At 45.1% G+C, this 11285-nt stretch overlaps 1 protein-coding gene across 1 annotated transcript; it reads right to left on the bottom strand.

Moving 5' to 3' along the window:
* Positions 1 to 9470: 9470 nt before the first annotated feature.
* LOC149128430 (olfactory receptor 52K1-like) lies at positions 9471 to 10455 on the bottom strand. The gene has a single exon (XM_089303854.1). It carries the CDS (start codon positions 10453 to 10455, stop codon positions 9505 to 9507), a length of 951 nt encoding a protein of 316 aa, XP_089159980.1. The 3' UTR covers positions 9471 to 9504.
* Positions 10456 to 11285: the final 830 nt, after the last annotated feature.

The following is an 11285-nucleotide window of genomic DNA, read 5'->3' as shown; positions in this document are numbered from 1 at the left end:
GAGGGAGCAGAGTGCCTGGGCTAGACGTTTTCTTTCAGAGTGTGACTCAGGTCCTGCAGGGGAAGAGGGAGTATTCAGGAGTCCTGGGCCAAACACAAGGAAGAAGGGGATCCTAAGTGGGTCCTGAGTCCCATAGAGAGGCAATCAAGGAGGGCTGCTCCCCTGGCTGCTCAGGGTTTGGTTAAGATGCACTGTGTCCTGCGTTTGCCTCACTGGACATCATAGGAACTGAAACCTGGCTAGGATTTGGGGTGTGGAATGGCAGAGTTCTCACCCTCTGCAGGGTGGGCCAGGGTTGCCTATTCTGTACTCAGTGGACACAGCTAGATACCGCGAGGCTATGGGTGTAGGGGAGGGGAGGTTAACTGCACCAGCACCTTAGGATACTCTACCCACATCAGCTTTCTTCAGCAGCCCTAGAACAGCCTACCTTTAATTTTTAAAAAGGGTGGTGTGTGTGTGTGTGTGTGTGTGTGAGAGAGAGAGAGAGAGAGAGAGAGAGAGAGAGATCCTACCTGCTGGTTCATTCCCCCAAAATGCACAAAGGCACACAGCTGGGGCTAAAGCTGGGAGCCAGGAACTGAATCCAGGTCCTTTCGCTGGATGGCAGGAACTCAACCATTTGAGCCATCACCACTGCCTCCCAGGGTCTGTATTTGCAGGAAGCTGGAGTCCGGAGCTGGAGCATTGGATGTAGAACATGGATGTCTTAAGCAGTGCCTTAACCACCAGACCAAATGCTTACCCCAGTCCACCTATTCTGATCCCTAAGTGTGTGCTTCATATTCTGTCTCCTTAAATATTTATGATTCTAGTCACAGAAGCTGTGACTTTTTTAATTTATGTTCATCATTGTAAAAAATTAACAAGAGCTAAATGCTTATAATAAACATTCAAGTGTGCTGTATAGCGTTAGTTGCTATGAGCACAATGTCATGTGCTGCATCTTGAGAACTGTTTGATCTTGCATGACTGAAACTCTATGGACCTGAACAGAAATTCTGTGCTCCTCCTCCTCCCCGCTCCTTGTCAATCATCATTCTACTTTCAGTTCTGTGAGTTTGAGTACTTTGGATACCTCATGTAAGTGAATCATGCAGGGTTTGTCCTTCTGTGACTGGAATATTTCACTTAGCATGACGTTCCCAAGGGTCACCCACGCTGTAGCATGTCTCAGAATTTCCTTCCTTTTATGGCTGTGTCATATTCCATTGTGAATATATATATATATCACACTTTATTCGTCTGTGGATACACATCTAGGTTGTTTCTGTCTCTTGGCCATTGTGAATTGGGCTGCAGTGAATATGGGCGTAGAGCTGTCTTTTTGAGATCCTGATGTCAATCCTATTGAATACATACCCAGGAGTGGGGCTGCTGGATAATGTGGTAGCTCTGTTTTTACTCTGAGAGGTTATAAGTTTTGATCTTCCTTTCTATGCTATTTCTCTTTGTCCCTCCAGACCCACTTGCTATCTTTTCTCTTTTGCTCCATTTTCATGAAGGCTGCATACATGAATTACCTTGCCTGCTGGCTTCAGTTGGCTTCTGTCAAATTTCAGTCCCCACTGGAGTAGGAGGTTGGGAATCGACTCACCTGGCTCCTCCCTGCCAGGTCCAGGGTGAGTGTGTTTCCTTACTGAAGACCACAGCCCTGGTTGGGTGGCCTGTGTTGGGTGACCTTCTACAACTTCTCTTTGTATTTCTGTGCCCACATTCTTTATTTGCACCTCTGACCTTGGAGTGTTCTTGGCTCTTTGCTCTTGCAAATCTCTCATTAGCTGCCCAATCTTTCATTAGCTTCCTTTAACCATATGTGTTTTTATAAACAGCCCCTTAATATACTGCTCTTGGGGTGTCCCATCTCTTTCCTGCTAGGCCATGCCAATCAGAAATAGCGAATATGTCCCAAACTCAATGAATATTTTACCTTTCTTAGCTCAAGTAGCTACTTCCTGTCCACCACTGGTGCCCAGTGATGTCTTCCCAACTCTTCGAGCAGGGGTCTTCTACAGTAACAGCCATAAGATCAGCAAACACCAGAGGTAAAATATCAACTTCATGGGAAGAAGCAGGTGGTTTCCTCCCAGGGCAATCTATGTGGCTTCTGCTGTTTAGTTGTGGGAGCTCTTTTTTTCAAATTTACTTAAAACTTTTTAAATCAATTATAAAGCAGGCAAATTTCATAGGTATAGTTCTAAGATGATAAGCATACCTCCCTCTCTCTCCCTCTGCCTCCCTCAACCTCCTCCTTCCTTACTTTCTTTATTTTTCTTTAAGTTTTACAAAGATATAATTTCAATCCCCTCTATAGTTATAGGTTTAATTCACCCCTAACCATAATATTCAAAGAGTAAAAAGAAGACCACAGCTCCATAGGAGTATAAACAAGGGCTAAAAACAACAATCATATCATAAGATGTCTGTTTAATTTCTACACATTTTTTGGTATTCTATATCTTCCTCATATCAGAGAAAACATATGATATTTGTCTATTAGGGACTGGCTTATTTCACTAAGCATAATGGTTTCCAGTTGTATATTGTTACAAAAGACAGGATTTCATTCCTTTTTGTGGCTGAGTAGTATTCCATAGTGTATATAGACCACATTTCCTTTATCCAGTCATCAGTTGATGGATGTCTGGGTTGATTCTTTTTTTTTTTTTTTAAAGATTTATTTATTTATTTGAAAGTCAGAGTTACACAGAGGAGAGGCAGAGAGAGAGAGAGAGAGGTCTTCCATCTGTTGGTTCACTCCCCCAATTGGCTGCAATGACCAGGGCTGCGCCAATCTGAAGCCAGGAGCCAGGAGCTTCTTCCGGGTCTTCCACGGGGTGCAGGGGCCCAAGCACTTGGGCCATCTTCCATTGCTTTCCCAGACCATAGCAGAGAGCTGGATTGGAAGAGGAACAGCTGGGACTAGAACCGGCACCCATATGGGATACTGGCACTTCAGGCCAGGGCATTAACCTGCTGTGCCACAGTGCCGGCCCCTGGGTTGAATCTATAGCTTAGCTATTGTGAGTTGAGCTACAGTGAACATGGGGGTACAAATAACTTTCATATGTTGATTTCAATTCATCTGAGTAAATTCCCAGGAGTGGGATGACTGGGTCATGTGGTAGACCTATTTTCAGATTTCTGAGGAATCTCTATTTTGTCTTCTATAATGGTTGTACTGTGAAATTCAAATGATCAGATACACGGAAAAATGCACAGGATTGTTAGCCTTCAGGGAAATGCAAATAAAAACCACTATGAACTGTACTTTGGAAATTTATATTTATTAAATAAAAGTTAAAAAAACCCACTATGAGGTTTCACCTCACTCCAGTCAGAATGGCTATCATCTAAAAATCAAAAAACAATAAACACTGGTGAGGAGGTGAGGAAAAAGGTACACTATTACACTATTGGCTGCAGTGGCTCTTGAAGCCTCAAGTCTGAACTCACCAGGGTTTGCTCTAAATAAAACTCCAACTCCCTAGCTTAGCTCCAAGACCTTCCAAAATCTGACCCCAGACCATCTCTCCAAAGCCCGTGTCTCACTCGATCTATTGTACTATGTTTCAGTCAAACACATTTATCCTTTGTGTGTCAGGCAGAAATGATGACAACCCCAAGACCATGTCCTAATGCTGTAGAATATGTGGCCTTTGCAGATGTTGATTAACTGAAGAGCTTTGAAATGGGGGCGGTTATCCAGGATTATCTGGGTGGACTCAAGGGAACCACGAGGGTACCGAAAACAGTCAGAGCTGGAGATGTGATGATGGGAGCAGCAGGGGGAGTGATGTGACTCTGGGCACTGAAGATGGAGGACGACAGGGCAAGTGGGCACCAGCTGAGGATGGGGTGAGCCTCTGGATGCTGGGAAAGGCAAAGAAATGGATTCTTCCCCAAGGCATCCAGAAAGGAGAGCAGCTCTTGCCCACAACTTGCTTTGATACCAGTGAAATCCATTTGACTTCCAGAACTGTAAGACAATACACTTGCTTTGTTTTCTTTTTAAAGATTTATTTTATTTATTTGAAAGACAGAGTTACAGAGAGAGGTGGAGACAGAGAGAGAGGTCTTCCATTTGCTGGTTCACTCCCCAGATGGCCGCAATGGCTGGAGCTGAGCCGATCCGAAGCCAGGAGCCAGGAGCTTTTCCAGGTGGGAGCAGGAGCCCAAGGAGTTGGGCCATCTTCCACTGCTATCTCAGGCCATAGCAGAGAGCTGGATCAGAAGAGCCCTGCACCCCAGGGGAGACCAGGAGAAGCACCTGGCTCCTGCCATCGGATCAGCGCGGTGCGCCGGCCGCAGCGTGCCACCTGTGGCGGCCATTGGAGGGTGAACCAACGGCAAAGGAAGACTTTTCTCTCTGTCTCTCTCTCTCACTGTCCACTCTGCCTGTCAAAAAAAAAAAAAAAAAAAAAAAAAAAAAAAAAGAGAGAGAGAGAAGAGGAGCAGCCGGGACTAGAACTGGTGCCCATATGGGATGCTGGCACTTCGGGCCAGGGCTTTAACCCGCTGCGCCACAACACTGGCCCCACTTGCATTGTTTTAATCTACAAAGTTGTGATAATTTTTTACAGTAGTAACTGGGGTTGATTATATCCCCTACACACACCTTACCCTTTGTAGAATCAGCCAGGAAGCCAGAAAACAAAACTCCAGTCCATGGGGCCCCTTTCCAGTGCTTTTGATTCACTTAATTATGGTCTGGACATTAGTATATTTTAGAAAGCTATGCAGGAAACATTGAGCTACTTTTACTCAATGCTATCTCCTTTATTTTATTTTTAATAGAATTTTAAAAAAGATTTTATTTATTTATTTGAGAGTTAGAGTTACAGACAGAGAGAGGGAGAGACAGAGAGAAAGGTCTTCCATCTGCTGGTTCATTCCCCAAATGGCTGCAATGTCCTGAGCTAGGCCAATCTGCAGCCAGGAGCCAGGAACTTCTTCCAGGTCTCCCATGTGGGTACAGGGGCCCAAGCACTTGAGCCACCTTCCACTGTTTTCCCAGGCCACAAGCAGAGAGCTGGATCAGAAGATGAGTGGCCAGGACTCGAATCAGTGCTCATATGGGATGCCAGCGCTGCAGGTGGAGGCTTAGCCCACTACACCACAGTGCCGGCCCCAGTGCTGTCTCCTTTAAATGAAGTGCCCAGACACTTTGGGGGCTTTAAAACAGTACCATTGCACTGCCAGGACTCTACTCTCAGAAAATCTGATGTAATTGCTCTGAGGTGGGGCTGAGCATTGCTTTTATTGAAGTTCCCTGGTGGTGCTTGGATGCAAGTTTAAGAACCAGTACTCTGGGGCTCAGTGAAAATGTAACCTGTACTGCAAACTAACTAACTTCTTTCTTTCTTTCTTTCTCTCTTTCTTTCTTTCTTTCTCTCTTTCTTTCTTTCTCTCTTTCTTTCTTTCTTTCTTTCTTTCTTTCTTTCTTTCTTTCTTTCTTTCTTTCTTTCTTTCTTTCTTCTTACATGGTTGTTTTTTATTATAACTTTAATTAGTTTTTAACAGATTCATTGTGATTTTTGGATACAATTCTAAGACCATGATATTCTCTTCCTCCCTTCCTCCCTCCGCTCTCTCCCCTCCACCTTCCTTCTTTCTCTGTTTCTTTCATTTTTTTATTTTTTGAGATAACTATTTTAAATTTACATTAAAGTAAAAAGGCTTAATACTTCACCTAGTAAGTTTAGCAAGTAAAAAGCAAAAAGGTCCTAGACAATGCTATAAACAACAATTGAATGTAAAAATGACCATTTCACCCATATGTAGTACATTTTAAAGTAATCACAGATCACTAAATCTATGCTAGTATAACTTTTAAATTTTTAATTATCTTTATATACAGAAGATAAACTCTATACTAAGTAAAGATTTCAACAGTTTGCACCCACACAGACACACAAAGTATAAAGTACTGTTTGAAGACTAATTTTACTGTTAATTCGCATAGTACAACACATTAAGAACAGAGGTCCTACATGGGGAGTAAGTGCACAGTGACTCCTGTTGTTGATTTAACAATTGACACTCTTATTCATGATGTCAGTGATCACTCGAGGCTTTTGTCATGAGCTGCCAAGGCTATGGCAGCCTCTTGAGTTTGCCGACTCTGACTTTATTTAGACAATGCTATAATCAAAGTGGAAGCTCTCTCTTCCCTTCAGAGAGAGGTACCTCCTTCTTTAATGGCCCCTTCTGAAAACTTCCTTCTTGATCACTCCAGCATTGCGAGGTTTCTCTGTGCAGCCAATAATCCTCTTATAGAATGTCAGGTACTGTATCCTATTATTTCTATATGTGTCTAAGTTCTTCCCTGGGATTGCTTTCTTAAAAAGCTAGACAGTAGGTATAACTCAACGCTGAGTCCTAAATGGTACCCAGAACATGAGTTGCAGATGATGTGGCAGAAGTCTCCCCAGCTTCCAGCGTGGGCTTCCTTCTCTGAAGCTGTTTTTACTTTGCATTTCCTTTGAAATAGTCAATGCTTTGGTATTTTTTTTATTGCTTTGCGGAAGAAAATTATATTCTAATATTTAAGAAAGGCAATTTCTATCTGCATTAAATTTTCATGTCTTTAAAGCATTTTGCCATTTTTCCCCAGGAAAACTCTCAGTATACTACTTAAATTTGCCTTTGCAAGTGAGCCTTTGCAAAGCTGTTCTGTGTCCTGCAGTTCCTGAAGCTGCCACCAGGAGCGTTTTTGCTAGTTCAAGGCCACCAGTTTGCTGGTCCCCAAGCAAGAGTAACTAAGAGAAGGGCTGATTGTTTATTCATATAAGTATTAATTAATAATTACTAAGCAATAATATAAATAAATTAGAAATTTCTAGCATTCATATGACTGGTTAAAGGAAGATACAAATTAAATAAACATTTAAAGAGATACAAACCCTAAACTGTAGTTTTATACTTTAACGCTTTAAAGTAACTGATCCTTTTATTGGAAAGGCAGACAGAGAGAGAGAGAGAGAGAGAGAGAGAGAGAGAGACAGAGAGACAGAGAGGATAGGGAGACATCTCCCATCCTTTGGTTTATTCTCCAAATGCAACAGTTGGGGATGAGCAGGGGCCCAGAACTCAATCTGGCTCTCCCATGTGGGTGGCAGGGGACCAATATTTGAACCACCACCTCCTGTCTCTCAGGTGCACATTATCAGGGAGCTGGAATTGGAAGCAGATCTGGGGCTTGAACCCAGGTGCTGTAATACTGGATGTAGGGATCCGAAATAGCATCTTAACTACTGTACTAAATGTTCACCCCCAAAAGTAACTTGCCTTTAATCTTGCTTAGTGCAGTCTTAAGAAAAAGTTTTTTGTATTATCATTATTAATTGACTATTTATTTATTTTTAAAAACAGGCTTTATATTTTAGAGCACTGTTAGGTTCACAGAAAAATGAATGGAAAGTCCAGAGTTCTCAGGTACTCCCCACCTCAACACACATACAGCCTCCTACACTATTCACAGATTTTCCCCTAGGATTTTATTCATCAGTGATTCCCTATATGCCTCTGAATGGAAATCACCTGGAAAGTTAAAAATTCAGATACCCAGGCCCCTTCCAATCCCACTGAATGAGAATCAACATGCACTGAGGCCTGGGTAACAGCAAATCTGTGACTAGCTCATCTTTTGATTACTCTTAAAATAGAAAAAAAAGGGGAAAGTATGTGCACCGGCATCCCCTATGGCACCAGTTCAAGTCCTGGCTGCTCCACTTCCGATCCAGCTCCCTACTAATGTGCCTGTGTAAGCAGTGGAGGATGGCCCAAGTCCTTGGGCCACTGCACCCACATGGGAGACCTGGAAGAAGCTCCTGGCTCCTGGCTTCGGATTGGCCCAGCTCTGGCCGTTGCGGCCATCTGGGTAGTGAACCAGTGGATGGAAGACCTTTCTCTCTGTCTCTACTTCTCCCTATAACTGTCTTTCAAATAAATAAGATAAATTTTTAAAAAATAGGAAAAAAAGTTCTGCTTTATTTACTCAGTAAATGATTATTTATTTATTTATTTTTGACAGGCAGAGTTAGACAGTGGGAGAGAAAGACAGAGAGAAAGGTCTTCCTTCCGTTGGTTCATCTTCCAAATGGCTGCTACGGCCGAGCTATGCCGATCTGAAGCCAGGAGCCAGGTGCTTCCTCCTGGTCTCCCACACGGGTGCAGGCACCCAAGCACTTGGGCCATCCTCCACTGACTTCCTGGGCCACAGCAGAGAGCTGGATTGGAAGAGGAGCAGCCTGGACTAGAACCTGGGACCCATATGGGATGCTGGTGCTGCAGGCGGAGGATTAGCCAAGTGAGCCATGGCGCCGGCCCCAGGATTTTTCTTTTTTAAAGATTTATTTATTTTATTTGAAAGTCAGAGTTACTTACACAGAGAGATGAGAGGCAGAGAGAGAGAGAGAGAGAGAGAGAGAGAGAGAGAGGTCTTCCATCTGCTGGTTCACTCCCTAGATGGCTGCAATAGCCGGAGCTGTACCGATCCGAAGCCAGGAGCCAGGAGCCAGGAGCCAGGAGCTTCTGGGTCTCCCACATGGGTGCAGGGGCCCAAGGACTTGGCCATCTTCTACTACTATCCCAGGCCGCAGCAGAGAGCTGGATTGGAAGAGGAGCAGCTGGTACTAGAACCGGCGCCCATGTGGGATGCCGGTGCTTCAGGCCAGGGCTTTAACCCGCTGAGCCACAGCGCCAGTCCCAGGATTTTTCTTTCAAACTTTGGTACCCAGATATTAAGGCTTATTCTATATTATTTGAAGGGTATGCATCTTTCTTCCACATATTTCATTATTATTATTTTTGAGAGAGAGTTCCCATTTGCTGTCACTCCCCAAATACTCATGATGGCCCATGCTTGGCTGTACCAAGACCAAAGCAGGGAGCTGGGATTCAATCCAGATCTCCTACGTGGGAGGAGGAACCCATTCACTTAGGCATCATTGCTGCTTCCTGGGTCTGCATTAGCAGGAAGCTGGAGTCAGGAGCTGGGGCTGGAAATTGAATCCAGGTTCTCTGATGTGGGGTCTGGGTGTCTTAAATGCTAGGCTAAATACATACTACTAAACCTTTTTTTAAAATTTTATTTGAAATAAAAGATCACTGTAAAATGCAGAAGTAGGTAGCTTTTATTGGGGGGGTATTTTAAAAAGAGTAGATACAGATTTCTTCATGTTCTGTGCAATTCTCTTAAGGAATTGTTAAAGAGAGACTTACGAAAACCATAACTCCAGTTGTTTTGACAACATTTACCACACAACTATGGACATACTGAGGTTCTTATATGAAGGTATGCAGAAGTTCAAAGGCTTGTGTTAGGACGCTAGGGAGAGCAAGGCTGAGGGAGGCTCTATTTCCCTCTCCCTATTACAGGGGAAGAGAAGTTTGTGGAAGAGTAACAAGAATGAGTAAGATGGTAACAGCTGGTTTCCTTTGTATCCACTTCCTGTCTTCTTCAAGCTTGCCTGGACAACCAGACAGCTTGTCACAGGTGCCTCATGGATCTGCCCGCAGGAACATCCTTGCCAGGTGTCTCCTGATTTCCTTGGTTCTGGCCCCATAGATGATGGGGTTGACCACACACGGGAGCAGCAGGTAGAAGGCGCTGAGCAGGTTGTGCACATCCTGGGAGGCGGTGCGGGCCACCCGATAGACGATGGATGAGGACATGGTGGAGGAGTAGACGGTGAAGACGACCAGCAGGTGGGAGCCACAGGTGTTCAGGGCCTTGGAACGCGCGCCACCTGACGAAATCCTGAAGGCGGCATGGATGATGCGCGAGTAGGAGGCTCCTAGTAGGAGCATGTCCAGGACCCTGTTGAAGATGCGGACGGTGAGGCCCACGGTCTTGTTCAGGGAGATGTCCCCACAGGAGAGCTTCATCAGGGCCATGTGCTCACAAGCAAAGTGGTAGATCACATGTGAGTGGCAGAAGCGAACCCGGGAGGCCAGTGCCACCACTGGAGCAACAATGCATGTGCTCCTGGCAGCTGCCGCCCCCACCAGGCCAGCCAGCAACTGGCCTGTCACTATCTCAGGGTAGCGGAGAGGGTAGCAGATGGCCACATAGCGGTCCAGGGCCATGACCAGGAGGATGCTGCAGTCAAAAGCAAGGAGGAAGTAGATGCAGAACATCTGGAGCAGGCAGTGAGCCAGGGAGATGCGGTGGAAGCGTGTGGAGAAGCTGAGCAACATGGCAGGCACCACCGTGGTGGCAGCACAGATGTTGACAGCCAGGAGCAGGGCAATGAGCAGGTACATGGGCTGGTGCAGGCTCCGCTGGGCCACCACCGTGTGGATGACCAGGGCGTTGGCGGAGATGATCACCAGGTAGAGGCTGAGGAAGGGCAGCACGAGGAGGGCACGAGACTCCTGCAGCCCTGGGAAGCCCACGAGGAGGAAGCTGGTGTAGGACATGTTGGAGCTTCCATTGCTCCACCCTGACATCCTGCCAGGGCCGGGGGATGGCTGCTGGACAGGGGAGAAGGAGTTCTTGTGTCTGAGGACGGCTCTTCCTGCCCCAGCCTCACCAGGCTGCCATGGGTGCTTTGTCTTTCATGAACCACAATATTTCTATAGAGAAAATGAAGAGTTATGTGTTACCAGTTCCTGAGATGCTTCAAGAAATAGCTTATTTCTATAGCCTCAACTTGTGTGTTTTCCGTTTTTTTTTTTAATTAAAATACTTTTTTTTTCTAAGAAATCATTATTGAGGATCTGTTTTGTACCGGAACCTATGCTAGGGCTTCAAATCCACAATGAATGATCATCTCTGTCTTGAATGAGCTCACACTGCAGTGAGCAAGACTGACATGACAAGTGAAAAAGAAAACGTGCCATTGCCAGGCTGTTCAGATGGACTCCTTTATGCTCCAGCTTTAGCCTGATGCTCTCAAAACTCCAGAACAAAACACAGGGCAGGAACTCCGTCTTATCACTCCTGACTGAGGTGCTCCAGTAGATGTGCTATATGGGATTTACAGAGTAGGTGGTTGAGTATTGGTGTTGTGATCCTTAGCTCAAAGCCCATCTGGGGAGGATTAAAGCTTAGAGGTTGGAGAGTCTTGGAGAGAGAAACCGCTGGGAATGAACTAACATTTTCCTTTCCCACACTGCTAAGGGGCAAGGAGGAGGCACAGTCAAGGGAAGTGACTCCTCCTCTGAGCTAGGAGGGGCTTTACAAAGACGTAACAGTGAATCTAAATTGTGCCTCCATAAGTTTCTATGATCTACCACTTTAAGTAACTCTATAAAAAATAGAGGTGGGGTAGGCATTT

This window comes from Oryctolagus cuniculus, chromosome 1 (assembly GCF_051225735.1).
Source record: "Oryctolagus cuniculus isolate XC-2025 breed Fujian yellow rabbit chromosome 1, ASM5122573v1, whole genome shotgun sequence".
Lineage (NCBI taxonomy): Eukaryota > Metazoa > Chordata > Mammalia > Lagomorpha > Leporidae > Oryctolagus > Oryctolagus cuniculus.
This window is presented reverse-complemented; position numbering and strand designations above follow the sequence as displayed.

What these genes read in the sequence shown, in the direction of transcription:
- LOC149128430 (XM_089303854.1), bottom strand. Translation starts at nt 10,455, where the DNA reads ATGTCAGGGTGGAGCAATGGAAGCTCCAACATGTCCTACACCAGCTTC.